Source organism: Panthera onca, chromosome B2 (assembly GCF_046562875.1).
Source record: "Panthera onca isolate mPanOnc1 chromosome B2, mPanOnc1 haplotype 2, whole genome shotgun sequence".
NCBI lineage: Eukaryota > Metazoa > Chordata > Mammalia > Carnivora > Felidae > Panthera > Panthera onca.
In genome coordinates, this window is record NC_138343.1 from 108,703,192 (window position 1) to 108,723,253 (window position 20,062).

At 34.4% G+C, this 20,062-nt stretch overlaps 1 protein-coding gene across 2 annotated transcripts in view; it reads right to left on the bottom strand.

The window, feature by feature from the left end:
- TBC1D32 (TBC1 domain family member 32) overlaps positions 1 to 20,062 on the bottom strand; it is a 200,708-nt gene that overhangs the window by 134,229 nt on the left and 46,417 nt on the right. For both annotated transcript variants that reach the window (XM_060616533.3, XM_078447256.2), the window contains exons 12-18: positions 18,366 to 18,456; positions 14,741 to 14,881; positions 12,002 to 12,094; positions 10,071 to 10,213; positions 6,099 to 6,226; positions 1,456 to 1,657; positions 813 to 892 (exon numbers count right to left, since the gene is read on the bottom strand). In XM_060616533.3, the coding sequence (XP_060472516.3) occupies positions 813 to 892; positions 1,456 to 1,657; positions 6,099 to 6,226; positions 10,071 to 10,213; positions 12,002 to 12,094; positions 14,741 to 14,881; positions 18,366 to 18,456 (878 nt within the window). The remainder of the gene's footprint in view (positions 1 to 812; positions 893 to 1,455; positions 1,658 to 6,098; positions 6,227 to 10,070; positions 10,214 to 12,001; positions 12,095 to 14,740; positions 14,882 to 18,365; positions 18,457 to 20,062) is intronic.

Below are 20,062 nucleotides of genomic sequence, written 5' to 3' on the forward strand. Positions count from 1 at the left end.
AATTAGCTATTTGTTGAACAATTACATTGTTAAGGAAATTTAAAAAAGGCTTTTTGTTAGACTTCTTTAGTTAAAACTATGCCTATCCAAAAAAAATGTTGATTTATTTTTTCTTAAGAATATCCCTTAACGTTCTATTATCTGTTTAGAGCATGCCAACAACTAAGAAGAGAATGCAAATATATTAGTCATCAGATACTAACTAAAAAAATTTTTTTCCCATCACTAATTTGACTCCATGTCCTATTGGTATTTGTGAAGATACATGGAGATATCTAAATTAAAAATTAGTATAAATACTGAATTAAATAATTTCCTTATGCCAAAATGTAATTAAAATGCATTCCCACACATTCTGAAAAATCATAATTTAAATATAAATAGACTTTGCTGGCATTTGAAATCACCTTATTCCTGTGGAACTCCCTAGTTAGCTTTCCAAAATTTAGTATTTGATAATTCTCTGTATTTTCTGGAAACATTATAACAGATCCAGTTTCTTAACCCAAAATGTAAAGACAGGATGAAGCAAGTATAATAAATATTGCTAGATGTAAGGTACAAGTAAGGTACAAGTATCTCCAAAAGTTCCCCATAGGTGTAATTTTCCTCAATCCTATATGTATATGGTCACCTTCCTATAAAGTCCTTTTTTTTTTTTTTTTCTAGTTTTTATTTACATTCCAGTTAATTAACACATAGTGTAATATTAGTTTCACGTATATTTTTGCTACAATGTTTAATTATATTCTCATTTTTTAATTATTTCAGCAAATGTAGAAAAACAGATAAGTTTATTCAATTGTGCTTACAGGTTTTGGGATTCCTGGCTTACTGAAGAAACAGATTCCAAGCACTTTACTGGAGTAGTTCTTTCTGATTGCAAACTTGTCTAAAATATAACAGATTAATTTACATTATTTATTGATTACTCGTAAGATCTCATGATACGTTTTTATAGTTGATCCTTAATGTAACTAAAATTAAATCACCTTCAAATTTTAAGCTATTTGGCTTTTAATTAAATGTTATGTAAAATATTTTATAAATGAAGCATATAAATGTGAGGAAAAAAGGCTTATTAGTCCACTGATACATACTACATTTGACTCTTGCAACATTATCTCCAGTGTCCATAACAAAACCCCAGCTGGCTATAAAAGTTGCTCAGAAACAGCTTCTAAAGGATGTCAGTTTATGCAAATATAATTTATCTAAAGGCTCTCCTGCAAGAAAAGACTTTGAAATGCAGTTAGGTCCTAGAACTTTGTCTTAGTGGGAGATGAGGTACAGGCATCCTGTACCAAATTAGAAAGCATTCTGTTCCCTAAAGTACTGTGATACTAAAGAAGGCATATTTGTGCCAGTAAAAGATTTTAACTGCATTATAATACTATAGTGACTATATTTGAAGTAAAGATTTTCAGGGGGGAGGAAAAGCTTAAAAATTCTTACCTTCTTCCATGCTTTTGCTATAGACTCATGCAAACTATAAGGAATTAACACCTGTAAGCCTTCACATGTACCATATATTTGACGACACACAGAAATAAAAGCTCCTTTAACCACAGGCAACATTTCCGAACCAGAAAAAATAGAAATGTCTTCATCAAGAAGTTTTTTCGAAAACTGGGCAATTATATGAGCACCTGTAGAACTAAAACATGATACTAAAGTTATTCCAAGGTTATAAATCATCACCTCATCAAGTACTACCAAAAAAGTCGAATTGTATCATAAACTTTGCATTTGCTTGGCTTCCCATTTAGTCCTCTAGCTTTTCTTGGACATGTCAATATTCCTGTTCCCACCTATGTACAGATAGGTGTCTAATAATTAGCAGTTTCGGGAGACTAGAAGGAAAGAACATACAGATAGGAAAAAGCAAAACTATACACTTAACAGGTTATAGACACCATGGATCCCGGGCCATATGGAACTTCACTTGATTATAGTGAAAACAAAATCCTGAGTTCCCCTGCCACTAATAGGATGTAGCTCCTGTATTTCAGAATCTCAGACACATTAATAGTAATAACAGATAAGGAAAACATAGTAAATGTTTAATATGCCAAGTACTGTTCTAAATATTTCAAATGTATTAATCCATTTAATCCTCACAATAACCCTATAAACTATACTCTTCATTTTTTAAACAGATAAACAAATAAAGTTAAGGCTTACAGGAATTAAATAACTTGAACAATACCACAAGGCTTGTCAGAGGTAGAGCCAGGCCTCAAACCCAGGATATCTAGCTCCACAGCAGCACACGTTTAGTCTTTCTAGCTTTAGGATAGGGCCTTCCATGTACCCCTCCATACATCTTTAACAGTTACTAACATTTTGCCAGTCTTGTTTTATATATCCTGACCTCCCCCTCTGCCCACCTCTACTGAAATATTATATGCTACATCCCAGACATCATTTTACCTAGCGTACATCTTTAACTGATAAAGGTTTCTATGTTATGTGCCAATACCCCACCAAACTATGATTCTTTAATCTATCTGATAGTCCACCCATATCAAGATTTTCCTAATTGTCGTAAGGTTGTCCTTATAACAGGTTTGTATAAATCAAAATTCAAACAAGTTTCATGCAGTGCATGAGGTTATTGTATTATTTAGGCTCCCTCTTTCTTTTTTTTTTTTTTTTTTTTTTTTACCTATGCCAATGATTTGGAGAAATGAAGTTATTTTTCCTATCCATACTATTATTTGGATAACTGCTTCCTTATGGTGTCATTTAATGTGTTCCTCTACTCCCCCATAATTTCCGTAAGTTGATAATTATATCTAGAGGCTTAAGGTTCAATTTCTTTTTTTCCCGGAAAAAATAACTTTATAGGTGGTTGCTACTGTGTACCTCCGACTGCATCATGAGACACATATTGTTGTCCTAATTTTGGTGGTGCTAAAAATCAACTGGTCAGATGGTAGAAGCCTAAGCTCTCCAGTAGGAAGTCCTCCTCTCATCAAGCCATTCACCTAATGGTTTTAGCATCAATTCAGGATAATTTCCTAAATGAACTATTTCATTAGGAATTACCAAATGGTGATTTCTAATTATCTTGCATTTATTAACTAAAAGCTTTCTATGAAGAATTTTATCTTCAGTAACTTAATAGTTATATTAAAATACAATTGGTACAAGAAAGAATAAAAAAACACGTCTGAATTTTTTTTAATCAATTTACAAAAGGAGTTGGTGTCCTCACAACTTCAATGGGTAATTGACGAGGTTTTCTTTAATTTTAGTATGTTTTTTAAAACTATGTTTGTATGCTTTATGTATGTTAACCATTGAAGTAACTATTTTTTTAATTCTTAAATTATCCATCTTCAATCAGTAGGAGGCCCCTTCTGGTAGCTTGGGGTACTTTTGACACAACATCTTTAGTCTTAGATAATTTCCTTACTTTCTAGAATGGTAAGATATCCCAGGATCACCCTGCACATTTCCCAACCCAACCCAGAAACAACTACCTTCAAGGATCCCTTCCTCCTTTTGTGGTTGGGGGGGTGGGGGGGGGGGAACCTTAGATATTTAGAGACCACAGTCTGCTAAGGGGTTATCATTACTTCTAGCCTGTCAGTGCTAAGAAAAGTATAATTTATGGGGTGACTGGGTGGCTCAGTTGAGCATCCAACTTCGGCTCAGGTCATGATCTCACAGGTCATGGGTTCAAGCCCCACGTTGAGCTCTGGGCTGACAGCTCAGAGGCTGGAGCCTGCTTCTGACTCGGTCTCCATCTCTCTCTGTCCCTCCCCTGCTCACACACTGTCTCCCTCTTTCTCTCAAAAATAAGTAAATATCAAAAAATTTTTTAAAGAATAATTTAAGAGAAATATTTATTTCCATTATGAATTTAAATTTCAATTAATATATTTTATATTTACATAAATTTAATTTTATATATAATTTTATATATAAATTTAAATATAAATTTAATTTTAATTTAACATATATTAAATTAATATATGTTATTTTATAAATATAAATTTAATATCATATTTTTGTTGAAATTCTAGTTTCTTATGATGCTAATTACTTATTTGCTTTATTTAGAATATGGGCATAATAGTTTCAGAATATATTAAAGGCAGATTAAGATATTTTTGTGATTTTTTTTTAACCCTATATATCCCACTAGAAATGTTCAAATCAGGTCACTTTGAAGTAATTTTTTGCATGGGTAGGTAACTAACTTGATTGGTAGTTAAATGCTCTTATTTCCATTTGTTTTAATTTCTTCAAAATTTGAACTCTTCTTTTTGACTTTTACATTTAGCATATAAATCAGATACATGATTCCAAAGTCAAATCTAGGTCCAATCAAGGTACATGTCTTACCTTTCTACCTCCCCATCCACATGCTTTTCTCCCTTCCTCGAAAACTATTACTTTTCAGTTTACCCTTTCATCGCTCCTTTTGAAAAATATCAACAAATATGTTTTTGTTTATTCATATTCTATTCATATAAAAGGTAGCATTCTATAAACATTCTTTTGTTTTGTCTGTTCACTTAACATATTCTGAAGACAACTCCACAGCAATACATAAAAAATTCCATGTTCCCACTGCAGAGCTAAGTGTTCCTTTGTGCAAACATAATTTAATCAACCAGTCTCTTGTTACTGGACATTTGAGACGATTCCAGTCTTTGGCCAATATAAATAATAATATCAGAAACAACCACTGAACAATGGGGAGTCAGAAGAAATGGACATTTTATGTCTTACCTGTTTAACTTCAATTAAGGAAAACTTTTTAAAAAATGTAGAAATCCTAATGACTGGGAAAAAACTAATTATATAATTAAATGTCTATATAGCAAAAAAAGACAAAAATCAAAACAAAAAAACTGAAATAGAGAAGTGATGGACAATAAAAAGAAACTTTAGAACTCGTGACAAAAGGTTAGTCTTTCTCATTTTACAAACGAATTGTTATGTGTATAGAAAAATACTTCCAGTTGAGTATGGCAGATTGAACACCTACACTCACATCTGCACCCTCTTAAAATACTAAAATGCAAAATAAACAGAATTTTCAGAAGGCTTTTATAGCTGTCAAGAAGAAAAGAAAGGATATGATAGTAACAATTTTTTATACTCTAGAATGTGAAAAAAAAAACAAGAAGTAATTCAGGACCTGGAAAAACTGAATGATCAGCCACAATACAGAAAACAGAACACAATTTATTTCATCAAACCTCTCAAAAAACTCTCAAATTGTTGGAACCAAGCATCTCTGGAGTTGGAGACAGAAGTGAGACTGAAAACAGAAGAAATGCCTGAAAGTCAACTTAAAAAGAAGTTCACCCAGGGGCACCTGGATGGCTCAGTCAGTTGGGCGTCCAGCTCTTTATTTCAGCTCAGGTCATGATCTCACAGTTCATGAGATTGAGCCCGTGTCAGTTTCTGTGCTGGCCATAAAGAGCTGGCATGGGAGAGCTCTCTCTCCTCCTCTCTCTGCCCCTCCCTCACTCTCTCTCAAATAAATAAACTTACTTTTTAAAAAAGTACCATGGAGCTATCAAAAATAGTGTTTCATTCATCATCTAGGAAGATGCTCATGGTTACACATAGGAAAACTGAATAATGTATATGACATTTTTATGAAGAGAAACAAAAATTCTAGTCATGAATGTACGTTTTATACATCATTATTATAAGTGCAGAGAAGGTCTAAAAGCATAACAAAAATACCATTGGTTAAGCCAGAGATGGAACTGAGCGAGGGTAGCTTTTTCCATTGTGTACTTTTGTGTGGTTTGACTGGAATCAATCATGGGTGGTCTTAGAAGTCTGAAAAAGTACAAGGAGCAAAAACATCCCATATGGGATGAATCCTCCTATTCTTATTTTGAAGTTATTGACATCAGGCCTACTCTGCCTGTATAGTCCACAATCCTGGTTACTACTAGAATCTGGAGATCATCTACTACGTTGTTAGTGGCTCATCAGAATCTAACTACCTAGAATAGTTACCCTGATTTTCATTATTACACATTGCATAACCTTTTGGAAACTTTGAATTAGATTGAGACAATATGCTAAAAATTCCACAAATTTAAAGCATAGACATGTACCTTTTTTCTCCAGGAGAGTTCATATTTTCTCCATAAAGAAGTAAGGTAAGTCCTTCTTCTATAGACGCTATTCTTGCCAATATATCAGCTATGTGAATTAAAGCTGTTTCAGAGCAATTTGGAGCAGTCTGTACATTAAAAAGATAACAAATCATAATTTTATGACATGTTAATACATCACAAACTAAAACTCAAGGGGGGTAGTGTAGTCTAACAAAGTTATATTACCACAACAAAAAGAGAGTTAATGATTGTTTGGTTGTGAATTATGTCTGAATTAAATGTGTCATTAGATTATATTCACTTAGCACAGTTGATAAGACAAATATATACAGGCTTTTTACCCGAACCAGTTATTGTTTATGAACACAGTTGAGGGACCTGCTGTTCCCATTACAGTTTTATATATAATTCTATTTGACAGATGCAGTAGCTCCTCTATTTCCACTTTGCTCTTTACTTCCCACTCACTGGATTCCTGAATATCTAAACTAATTTTTTTATATATGGTTTCTAACAAACTGCCATCATTTCTAAGGAACATCACCCCTTCCTGCAACTGGCTGGGTCATAAATTATAGGTCTGAGTAAGGACAAGCAATTCATGGGATGGCCAATAGTGAATGATGTCATCTAATGAGGAAAACATGGCCTGAACCAATCATATTTCTTCACTTTTAATTGTAAATAGAAATACTAAAAATATCTTTGCAAATTAGTACAAGGCAAATACTCGAGTCATATTAATGCTGGAGCCCATCTGGAAGTCTAAGTCTACTAAAATTCTGTTCTCTCTGGGGCCGACCTACTTGTCTGTACCTGCACAGCTGCCAATACACATATTCTCTATAAGAAATCTGAGTATCTAAACATTGCAACCAACATATCCTAATAAATTCAGTGAGTTAGCTTAACTAAGGAGTCAGGTATATTCACCTGAATATTTCATAATTATATTAGGCATTATTATACTATCTCTTACTTTCATATTAAGTATCTTTCTTAAAACAACTTCTCTGCCTGGAATACTTTCCTTCTCTCATACATACACCTTCTTTTAAAGAAAAATAAAATTTTTTTTTAAGTAATCTGTCTACCCAACATGGGGCTCAAATTTACAACCCTGAACTCTACTTACTGAATCAGTCAGGCACCCCCCTTACATACACCTTCTTAAACCTTTCTGCTCCTCATTCAGTATTTTAACAGTTTGTCTTTCCTATTAGAGTACACTCCTTCAAAGAAAGGTATAGGTCTTAATCTCTTCTATATTTCAAACACCTAGCACAAGCCAGTGATACAGTACTGGCTGAATGAGTGATGCTGAATGTTTTAATGTTAAATACAGAATGTCTACCATGTGCCAGAGGGCTGTTTCTTACTCTCAAGAATAATTCCAATGTAAGTACAGAAGTACATAACATGAGAATATAAGAGAAAGAAAGCTTTTCCAGGGAGAACTAGAAGTTTTAGGAGAAAAAAAAAATAAACTATGGTCTGAAGAAAGGAAGACCACCTAGACCACTACTTTCCAGGGCAAGGGGAAAGCATACAAACATAGGGAAATATTGAAACCTTGTTCAAAAAATGCAAATAATCTCTTATAACTAAAATACATGGGAAAAAATAGGTAGGACACAACAGAAAACTTGACTAATGTCTAGTTAGACAGTCTGAAATGTATCTAGCAAGGAACAAGCAGGAAAACACCGTGACAGTCTTAGTGGCAATACAGAGGACAGGCTAGAAAGGTGAAAGACTAGAAAAAAAATTAGAAAATTATTTCAGTATTCCAAGCAAGGAATTATCAGAGCTTAAACAAAATCAGTAGCAGCAGGGATTAAAAGACATACATGGATTTTAGAGATATGTAGGAAAACAAGTCTTTAGGGCTTAATTACCAATGGAATGAAAAAAATGAGGAAGGAGTCTAGATATATAGCAGTCCTACTTACCATGCAGGGAAATGCAAGGAAGCTTAAAAAAACTGAGCAAGAACAAAAAAAAAAAAAAAAAGAGAGAGAGAGAGAGAGAGAGAGAGAGAGAAAAGAAGTGACAAGCCAAAAACTAATTTTTTGAAAATGTGAGTCTGATTTTCACATGGAATAATTCAAAAAAGGTGTTCAACAGGCATCTAAAGACAAATCTGGAGCTGAAGAGATCTAAATTTAGAAGTTAACAGGGGCTCCAGGGTGGCTCAGTCAGTTAAGCTTCTGACTCCTAATTTCAGCTCAGATCATGATCTCAAGGTTTGTGAAATCGAGCCCCACGTTGGGCTCCACGTTGTCAGCATGGAGCCTGATTGGGATTCTCTCTCTCTCCTTCCCTCTCTGCCCCTCCCCTGCTCACATGCATATGCTCTTTCTCAAAAATAAACCTTTTTAAAAGAAAAAAAAAAGTTAACTATGCATCTAATCATCAGAATTGGAGGAAATCACCTAGGAAAAGTGTAGTGAGAGAAAAGAAAGTGAACCAGATTCTGACTCACTGAAGACAGCAGAGACCTAGAAGAGGAGCACTCAGAGGTGACAGAAGGAATCATTAGAAAGACAGGGATAAGAGTAATATATAGGACTTTAGGAAAGCCAGGTCAACAATTCTAGAAGTGGTCTACTGTGTTAATAATAATAGGTAAATAACAGTCTGAAAAGTGGTCAGTAATTAGTTACAGGTTTAAGAAGTTATGAGCAACTGCAATCAAAGTAGCATCAATGATGTAGTGGAGGTAAGATCATAATACGATGTTTGGAAACATGATGGAATAGAGGGAGCCAGGATAACAATGGCAGTCCAACATAATTAAAAGCTATTGTTAAAGAGACCAGATATTAGATGGTAGCTAAAGACGTGCACTGATGATCAAGAGTTTTTCTCATCCCAACTATGAGACAGATTCAGGCATATTTATAGGGAAAGGAAAGAAGCCAAAGGAAAATAAAAAGTTGAAGATATATGAAAGCAAAGACAAACAAAAACTCTGACACAAAATCCAAAAGCACATTTCTCAGCTCTGGTATATGGTTTATATTTCATATTACTATTGCTATTATTTATTACATTATTATATTATATACATTAAACTGTATTAGGAATTCTACTGGTTGTTCTCTATTTATCTTCCTAAGGCTGACCATAAAAATCAAAATTCTATCCCCTTAATTTCCTAGAATCCCATACTTTGTATCACATTCACATAAGTGTTTAATGTTTTCTGAATGAACAATGAAGAATGAATACATAGATGGGTAAACAGTTCCCAGCCACTGAGGGGTGGGCAAAGGAGATGAAAACAGTAAAAACACTACAAAACACAGACCTAGAAGGGCAAAACCTTTAGCCTATTAAGATTTAAGTCATTCTCCCCAAAACTTAAGTCACAGAAGTGGACATATAGCAGTATTGGTAGTGATACCAATTCTGCCACCTGTTAAATGTGTAAATTTAAAATTACTCTGACCTTGAGTAATTTACTTCTTTCAGCCTCAGTTGTAAGCACTAAATTATATAACGTAAAGAAACAGTCCATACAAAATGTAAAGAGATATGAACATCCCAGTTCTGAACATGTAGAAGTTTTTTTTCTAAAATATTATTTCTTCATATAAAACAGAGCTGACTCTTCAGAAAAATAATCTAAAGGCTATAAAATTACTATCAAAACAAAACATTCACAAGATTTACTAATTTTACAAGACAAATAGCTTAATAACTTCTCTCAATCCTTATAATCAGATCTAGGTCTGACTAGAAAAAAAATTAAGATGTTATATGTATTTTCCCCCTACACTGTCAATAATGAATAAATCAACTATGTAAACTATGATTTAATAGTAAATAAAAATTTATGTCAGCATAAAAGCATATAGGGAAAGATGATATAATAAATATTTCAAATACATGAAATTTAGAAATAAAGTCCCACTGAATATTCCCTAATACCCATTTAAGAGACCCTTTTTAGTAAATACCAACCTTAGTTCCTTTCATTAAGTTATGAATAGGCTGAAGAAGTGCCTCAACCACAGTGTTGTTATACAAGCATTCAATTGCACATTCTTTCTGATCACAGAGGATCTGAAGAACTTCAGTCACCATACTTGCAGGAGAGTAATTATCTGATAAAATAATAGTTCTTTTAGAAATTAGAACTTTAAACATTAAGAACTTAATATAGTTTATTTATGAGTTAGCCATTGCTGTTCCAAAAAGATCAACATCAAAGTTAAATAGTTAAAAACAAACAAACAATTACCCAACTCAATGCCCAAAGGATTGCCAAATCATAACCTGAAACCTAGGGGAAGATCAATTAGCTTAATATATCCTCAAGTTAATTTTAAAGAAGTGAATGACAAATCTGAATTCTGAGAAACAACAGAAGATCATCTGCTATTTGACATTAAATCACTGCTTAATAGTAAGGATGTGGTATGAAACAAATTTACAACTTTTCTCCTCCCAGCAAACATTTACTTGTATTCACTTTTTCTTTTTCTTAAAATATGCATTGAAGTGTTCATCCTGGTAGAAAATTAGAGTAAAACATAATCACCAAAAATGCAAGAAGGGGAGAAAATTCCTCAAATACTAATATACTACTACTTATATATATTACCATAAAACCAGTGAAATGAATGAGCACTGTAAAGATTCTCCTTTAAAATATGTACAAAAAAAAATACAAATATATATAAATCTAACAAATGGAATAGTCACTAAAGTGAGTATGATATTTTTTGGTTTCATAAATCAATATATTTTCAGGTTATTTGACCTAATATGCTCACAAAATACTGTTTTACAAGAAAGTAAGGAACCAAAAGTTAACGGCATAAGATTTTAAGACAGAATATTAAAAGTAACACCAAAATTCTTAATTTATGTTACAATATTCTTTACTCCCTGAACACACTAAGACTTCAAGTCAACACTTGACAAAAAGAAATGAAACGTGATCTTTTTCAATCAGTTCCAGACCCTGTTTGCAATGAGAGATATTACTGATGAGCATACAGACATTTACTCATTCATTCATTCTTTTATCTACTTACCAGTGCCTACTATGTGTCAGACATTGTGCTAGGCACTGTAGACATGCATAACTAAGACAAAAAATAGAAAAAAAAAAAGTCCACTAGATGGTAAATCAAGCCACTGACAAGTAATTATAAGAAGGAACATTTTTAACATAAAAGAAACACAGTATGTTGTAGGAGCACTAAGCAGGGGGACCTAAGCTACATCTTTATAACACGGAAATGCTATAAAGGCAGAAAGAAGTTTGAGAGCCACTGTTAAGACTAATAAGCTGGTATAACTGCATAAATGAAACATACTAATTAATTAGTAGCTGCATTTAGCACTAACATATATGGCCAAGATTTGTTTTCCCTTTGATTAACTTGAACTCAGAATTTTGCCAGCATTTCTACGGTAACTTCCAGGCTTAGAACATTGACTAAGAGTCATTTTATTGAAAAATGAAGTTTTTGTTTTTGCTCTATTCTTTAATAAGAGAAGATCTGAAGTTTTAAATGTGACCTAAAACAAGCAGGCTGATCAAAACATCAGAAAAGTATACAGGACAGAAAACAGCAAAGAAGAACACATTAGTACCTATCAAGCAAACTTCCTTTAATAGCATTTCTTAAGAATGACATTAAAATTCTCAGCAAAATTGATTCTACATAAGAAGGAAATAAATTAGGAATATCTTAAAACATCAATAAACAAAATTAGATTTCATGGTTTACTCCAGGATCAATGCGATTTGTTATGAATAATACTGCATCTTAGGAAACCTCTTTACCAAACTAGGTCAGTCACTCAAAACATCTAGACAACAGAATATTACGTATTTTTAGATATTTCTATTACTCTATTTAAAATAGAAGCAGAATTACCTAGATGTGCAGCAGATGTCATCTTTGGACAACTTGGTGAGTAATAGATAAGTTGGGTAAACAAAACCACAAGATCTGTAAGGGATACTAAATCTTCAAAAAGGAGAAAGAAAAAGATTATTTTCTAGTATATATTTACAACTTAAAAAAATTTAACTGAGTTTCCCATCCTCCTGAATTTTCAGAGATTGTGGTAAAATCAGTGAGAAGTGGGCTAGAACACAAGACAGAAGACTCCAGAAAAACAAACTGCCTAATCTGTTTTGTCTAATGGCAAGTTAAAAGATGGCAAGGAAAATAATACAGTAGGTGCTATGTGAAGTTTTACCATTGATGTTGGACCAGTCACTTAATATAAACCTACCACAGGAAGATCTATCGATCTGATCAGGACTATGAATTTATTAGGAATGATAAAATTCAGCTTAATGTGTTAGTCCAGCCAACTTATCTATATAGAACTGTGAAACAGGTGTCAAACTTTTTCTAGTAAATATTTTAGGCTTATTGGCCAAAGTGTTTCTGGTTCTGTTACAAATATGAAATTCTGATGTTGTAGCACTAAAGTAGCCACAGATAATCTGCAAATGAACAATTATGGTAATTTTCCAATAAGACTTTGCATCAAAATTTTAATTTTATTTCACAGGTCACAAAATATTCTTGTAAGAATATAGAAACCATTCTTAGATCATGAGCCATACAAAACAGTACCAGACTTGGCCCGTGGGCTGTAATTCACCAAGCCCTGATGCAGAATCGTTACCTAAAGATTCTAGTGAACACACACGTAAAACTTAAATGCTGACATACACTAATACAGTAGAATAGAGCTCTCAAAACTGAATTTTGAGATGGCCTGTGACATTTGATAGGCCAAAAAGTCGATGTTAAAAGTCAACATAAAGTGCTAAATTATAGATGACAGACATATAAACTTCAGTTAAATACCTACAATAACATCACAGATTGTTTATTAATCTATTTCTGTAAAGTTCAATAATAACCCATAAAAATGGCAGCTCTTATCTTGAAAGTCCATTCTGTAAGTGCTCATTTATGCCTCGAGTTACACGTCCACAGAATATACAAGTACATAAAACAGTTTCTGTCAAGGAGCTCACAGCCAGCATAACCAAGGAGAAAAACTTAAGTAAAACAACTAGAGAACAGTACAGAAGTGTTCAAAGTGAAGATACTCCGTAACAGAATTGGCAAACAATAGCATGTATGGCCTAATTTTATAAGGCTTGCAAGCTAAAAATGTTTTGTTTTGTTTTACACTTTTCAAGGTATGTAAAGTGTGTCAAGGATCCCCAAACCATGCCCAGATTCAGTGATTTGCTAGGAGGACTCAATATATAGTTGTACTGCCAGCTACAATTTATCACAACAAAAGGATACAAAGCAAAAATGCATGAGGTGAAGTCCAAAACAAACCAGGTGCAAACATACAAGGGTCTTCTCCCAGTGGAGTCACACAAAATACACTTAATTCTTCCAACAACAAACTGTGACAACACATGTGAAATGCTGGCTACCAACAAGCTCCCTAGAGACTCAGTGCCCAAGCTTTCCACGGGGGCTGATGACGTAAGCACCTTCTGCGTAGCACATACCAGGATTCCAGACTCCCAGAATGAAAGCAAATATTCAGCATGAACTATACTATGTGTGCAAAGCGTTTATGTAGGCACAGTGGACCACTCTTAACAGTTCTGGGAACAGTGAGAAATCCAAGTTCCCACATGCGAGCTAGAGTGAAACCTTGCAAGAAGGCCTTCCTAAGGATAGAGTCTCAGGCATGCTGTGATCATTATTTTGCACAAATGAGCAAGTGTATAAACAAATATACAGGATATTCAACAAAGTATGTGGCTCACAAAACCAAAAATACTTGCTATCTGGCACATTATAGAAAAAGTTTGCTGATCTCTCGACTATATTCCTAGTATAAAGTTTTAAAGGAGGCAAAATAATAGCATGTGCTGAAGTTGATGGAGAAAACTTTAAAAATAGGGCTTAGGGTAACATAGTAATATATTAAATGGTACAGGGCTTTGCAGTTTATAGAACAGTATTGTGGAGGTGCCTGGGTGGCTCAGTCAGTTGAGTGCCTGACTCTTGGTTTCAGCTCAGGTCTTGATTCCCCAGGTGGTGGGATCGAGCCCTGCATTGGGCTCTGTGCTGAGCATGGAGCCTGCTTGGGATATTCCCTCCCTCCCTGCTCCTCTCCTCTCCCCAATTTGTGCTCATGCTTACTCGCTGTCTCTAAAATAAAACAAAAACACAAATACAGTATTCTGAAAACTCATCTCTGACCATCACAAAAATTGTATGAGCTCAGCATCACTGATATTATTCCATTTTTATAGAGTAAAAAAACAATGGTTATATGATTTTCCCCAAAGGTCACAGCCAGTTTATAAGAGAACTATAATTTAAATGAGGTCTTCTAGTTCTGAATCCAGATCTGGATTGTTCAGTACATCTAGGATTTTGAAAGACAGGGGGAAATAAGGGAAGCAATAAAGGCTGAATAGAAAAAACTATAATGTAAGGAAAAGCACATACTGAAAAAAGGAATTGTAACACTTAAAGGTGTACAAGCCATCAGTAGACTAAAAACCATGTTGCTACACACCCTAGAAGACACCATGCAAAATCTCCAAAGTTCAGCAATTCATAGCTCAACCACCTTACCAGCTAAACATATTTGTTTCTCCTAATTGTACATACCTTTTCTATTCTTCAGCTTTATAGGAAATAGCCGTCTGCCTTGTGTATAGATCAATAATCTTCCTAAAAGGCACAGTGAGTGAATGAAATAAATATATTGTAATTCTTGTCCTGAGTAGTAGAAGGTTTTCTGTTTGTTCCCTTAAAAGAGAAGCAAACAAATACATTTATTTTAATGTATTTTTTAGATAGTACCTATCTTCATTCCCTTCTGAACATTAAACAGGGTTGCAGTCTATAATGAAGACTCTGATGGTATAAAAAAAAAACAAAAAACGTTAATTATCTTTCCTAAGATCCTATAACACCTAAATCTCTGCAGAAAAGCATTCATCACAAATTTAAGCTCAGGAAAGTGTAACATGCATACAGTGTTCATTCCAAAATAGCATAGGATTGTCAGAGTTATCACCTGTTATCAAGAGGAACTTCAAAAATAAGAAAGGGAGAAAGTCATTAGAAAATATCACTGTTTAAATTCTACCAATTAAAAGTTAATACTATGAAGATTATTTATAACCATGTTAGTAAATAAAATTAGAATCTGTAAAATATATACACCTAAAATATATCATTCATTCATTCATTCATTCATCCATCCACACACTCAAGATCTCCTCAGTATCTGTCTTATATAAGACCTCGAACTATCTGATGTCAAAGAACAGTAAGAAACATGAAACTGGGCTTCCAATTCAGAGTACGGCAAATAGTCTAGTATGACCAGAGCTTGAGGAGGACAAGTGGCAGAGACAAGAGGCTAGCTGGTAGCAGGGGCAGATCACAGAGGACTAAGCTGCAGAAGGAATATGGGTTTTATTATAGAGGCAACTGAAATGATATTAAAGGGTTGTAAGCATGAAAGTAATCAAATATGCATGTGAAAAACTAACCCTGATGATAGCATAAAAGATAGATGGAAGAAGGTAAAGGCGTGAAATAAAACTAAAAACATCATGAGCAAAAGCATCAACAACAAAAATGGAGAAGAGCAGAAAGATAAATGTACAGAAAATTAAATCAATAGGTAGGCCTTATACAGAACTACATGTGGACTGTGAAATAACAACAAAATCTTCAAGTTACTAACTCAACATCTGTGTAGACAGTGAATTTTTATTCTATTTAGGTAATTCTAAAGGGGAAAAGAGGGAGAAACCAGTAAAGATACAGAAGAAAGTGATTTTAGTCCTTGACATTTTAACATTAAAGTGCCCATGGAGCACCCAGAGATATTATAAGTATGATATAAGCATATGAATTTGAAATTCAGAAAAGTGGTGGACTGAAATATCAGGGTCATCATACACGTATGTAGTACTTGAAACCATGATCCCCCAAGAGAGAACAGGTAGACTAAGAGGAGGAAAACAAGAGCAAAGGGCGAGTGCTCAGAGCACCTGGGTGGCTCAGTTGGTTAAGCATCCGACTTTGGCTCAAGTCATGAACTCAAGGTTTGTGGATTCGAGCCCCATGTTGGGCTCTGTGCTGACAGCTCAGAGCCTGGAGCCTGCTTTGGATTCTGTCTCCCTCTCTCTCTGTTCCTCCCTCGCTCTCTCTCAAAAGTGAATAAACATTTAAAAAAAAAAAAAAAAAAAAGCAAAGGGCAAAACCCTTGTGGGTACAAACATACCAAAAAAAAGAGGCTTTCCAGTGAAATTATGATTCCTCACAACGATGAGAAAATATAAGAAAGAATGGTTGAAAAGTAAATAGGAGGTAAAGAAATGGGGCCTGGATATATTTAGGATACTTAGAAGAGTTTTCTCTGCAGGGAAGCAGGGAAGTAAGATACAGGTGAACTGGTTCAGGTTTCTATTTGAAAGATACATAAGCAGGTTCAGAGCATGCAGGGGAAGGTACCAACAAAAAGGGAGACACAATAACAAGCGAAGCAATGTCCCCTTTCTAAAACAGGAACAAAACCCCAAAGAACATCAGAGAGGAACAAAATCAAGAACAAAGATCAATCTGGAAAAGAATACTTCTTCAGTGCAGCCCAAAGAAAGGGAATATTGATAAGGACATATAAACATGCATTGTATGCTTAGAAGAAGGACATCTGGGGAATTCATCTCTGTAAAGTTCTGCTTTTCTTAGTGAAGTGGGATGCAAGGTCTCCTCTTGAGAGAAAAGTAGGCCAGAGCAGAGCAGGGCCCATGCTAAAACTGGCGAAAGCTTGCAATAACTATTATGGACACTGCAGAAAGAAAATCTAAGAGGATGCAATAAACATAGTAGCTATGGTTAGAAAAGTATGTATGTGCACTAATTATATCACTAATGCTGTCTGCTCAATTTCCTGAAGACCAAAGATGAAAGACAGAACTGATCTAAAGACAAACAACTGCAGACAAGAAACTCAGAGAAAGAACAAGGATTTTGAAAGCAATGGTGGGGGCAGGCGAGACATGAAGCATCCCAGGTCTTCACTAGATAGGGAAGAGAGTAAATTCATGATGTCCTGGTAGATAGTAGGGAGAGAAAAAAAAAAAAAAGCCCTAAAGTATTTTAATACCAAGAAATTTTTTAAATACATAAATTTAAAAGGAGAGAGGTTTATATAAACTTATCTTTTTCCTTCTCTTGAAGAATAAATTCTAGCTCCTGTACTTCCTCCTCTAGTACAAAATGCTAGTTTTTGAAACCCACTAATTACAGGTCTTTGACCATTTTTTCTTGCTTGAGTTATAGAATTTACCTGAAGATAAAAAAATAAGATCTTCATATTCTCAGAGTACTATTTGCTTAGAGAAGCGACATAAGAGAATGATAAAAGATTAACAGAAGTATATAGACACTGGTATGCAGAAAAATCTTACTATAAAAGAATATTCATTTTATTCCTGAGATGAGGTTCAATAGAGCAATTAAGGCCAGATTATGAAACATCTAGGGTATTTTAACTTTTTAAATTATTTTTATTTTTGTAATTTACATCCAAATTAGTTAGCATTTAGTGCAACAATGATTTCAGGAGTAGATTCCTTAATGCCTCTTACCCATGTAGCCCATCCTCCCCTCCCACAACCCCTCCAGTAACCCTCTGTTCTCCATATTTAAGAGTCTCTTATGTTTTGTCCCCTTCCCAGTTTTTCTATTATTTTTGCTTCCCTTCCTTTATGTTCATCTGTTCTGTGTCTTAAAGTCCTCATATGAGTGAAGTCTTATAATGTTGGTCTTTCTCTAATTTTGCTTAGCATAATACACATCTAGGGTATTTTATAGCTCGGACAGAGGATAAGCAGAGAGGAATCACAGGGTGGGTTATCTAATAATAAAACAATATTTTACAGAAATGTTCCTCCTCCTAAAATGCATAAGGACAAATAAATGACTACTATACCAGAGGAAAGAATAAGCAGTATGTTATTGCAGTGTAACAGACTAGGACATATACTCTAGTATAAGTTGAAGAACTTCAGATGTAAGAAGAACATCGATAACAGCTCCACATTGGAAATTAAAATTATCATTGTGATGTAGTTTTTAAATTTGTGAAAATATTTTATATTAGCAGCAGTGGTCTGATTTACTATGCTACTAACCATTAAAAATAAGTTACTAAGCTACTAAGCTAAGAGGTCATTTTTAAAAGTATGTAACAGAAAAAAACAATACTTACCCCAATGCTTTGAATGACCCAAAATCTCATCGATTTTCATGGCCTCACACAACTCAAAGTACTGAACACACTGCTGAACTGCTGTAGTTATCTAATAAAATAATAACTTATTAATTCTAGAAATTTGTAGCCCCCAATTTCAAGTAGTAAAAAAAAAAAAAAAAGTTAATCAAGGTTATAAAAATATGCTGAGAAAAATATTTAACAAAAGTATTTAAAATAATACTTTTCCACTCCACAGAAGCTCAACTTCCCCACTTACATTTTAAGTATGGCATCATTCCAGAAAACACCAAAAATACTTGAAGACCAACAATATTGCTATAATGTCAGTGTAAATGGACAAAGATAGATACATACTTCATAGTGAGAGATGCAAAAGTTCTGTGACCATAACTTTAAGAACGCTCTTGCCAATACCCCTTACAGGTATTGCCTTCGAGACTTGTCTTCCTATCACACCAGCAAAATATGAACTAGATCAAGCCTTCACTTCCATCTCGGATACCAACACTGATGAAAACTGATAAAGATAAATCTTATAATTCAAAGAACAATGACAACAGAAAATGATTTCCAGCCTGTACTGTACCCAGTCATTCTCTTAGGAGTCTCCATTCTACCTCCTTCTCCCATTCTCCCCACATAGACTTTTTCAAATCCCCTCCCCTTTCCCCTGGATGTACCCACTTCCAGTACATGTCCTCTCATTCTAGTTCTCAAAATGGAGGCCACCATGAGATAAGGAGTAATAATTGTTACACTGGCAATAAAGAGATTGTTGATGACCCTGAAAAGATCAGTTTCATGAGAGTTTGGGGAATAAGCCAAACTGTAATGGAAAAAAAAAAAAAAAAAAAAAAAAACCAACAAAGTAGAGGCAGTTAGTATAACTTTCATCTTCAGGAAGGCTGGCTGTAAAGAAGGAATAAAAAAAATACAGCAACGTTTGGTGTACAAATTAGAGTCAACACTGAATTCTTTTTCAAGTTAGAAGGGCGTGATCATGCTTAGATGTTATTGGAAGAAGCCAGCAGAGAAGAAGAGTTTGACTATACAGGAGAGACAGAGGAGAGTGGATAGAAAAAAAGTATCTAAGAGACAAGCAGACAGAACCTAAGGGGAAGGAAGGATTAAGTTTTCAATGGGAAAAAAGATGAAGATTGTGTGGACAGAGGCAAGTTCATAGTTGTGGTGTCAATGAATTGATGGATTTCCCAGTCTCATTTGCATGGCCTCAGTTTTATGCAGAAAGGAGTTAATATGGCAGGACTTCCATTGTAAGAAATGCCTGCTTGCAAAGTTGGACCCTGACTCCATCTGGGAGGTTATCTCAAGAGGAAATTCCAAGAACTGATAAGAAGGGCTCTCTGTACCTAAATAGTGTACAAACAATGAGATTTATGCTCAACACCTGCTTTCCTTCTGGGAGTCTGAAATCCTGGTATATGCTAGGCAGAAGATACCTACATGATCAATCCCCAATTTAAAAAAAAGGGGTTGGGGGGCAGAGTCTTTAATGAGTGTCGCTGGAGGACATTTCACATGAGCTATTATAATGATGCTGGAGGAATTAAGTGGAGTCACATCAGGACTCCACTGTGGGGGACAGAGCAAGAACTCTTGGAAGCTTAAGGTTGGTATCCTCCAGACTTCACCCAAAGCTCCTTTTCCCTATGTCAATTTCTTTGCATACT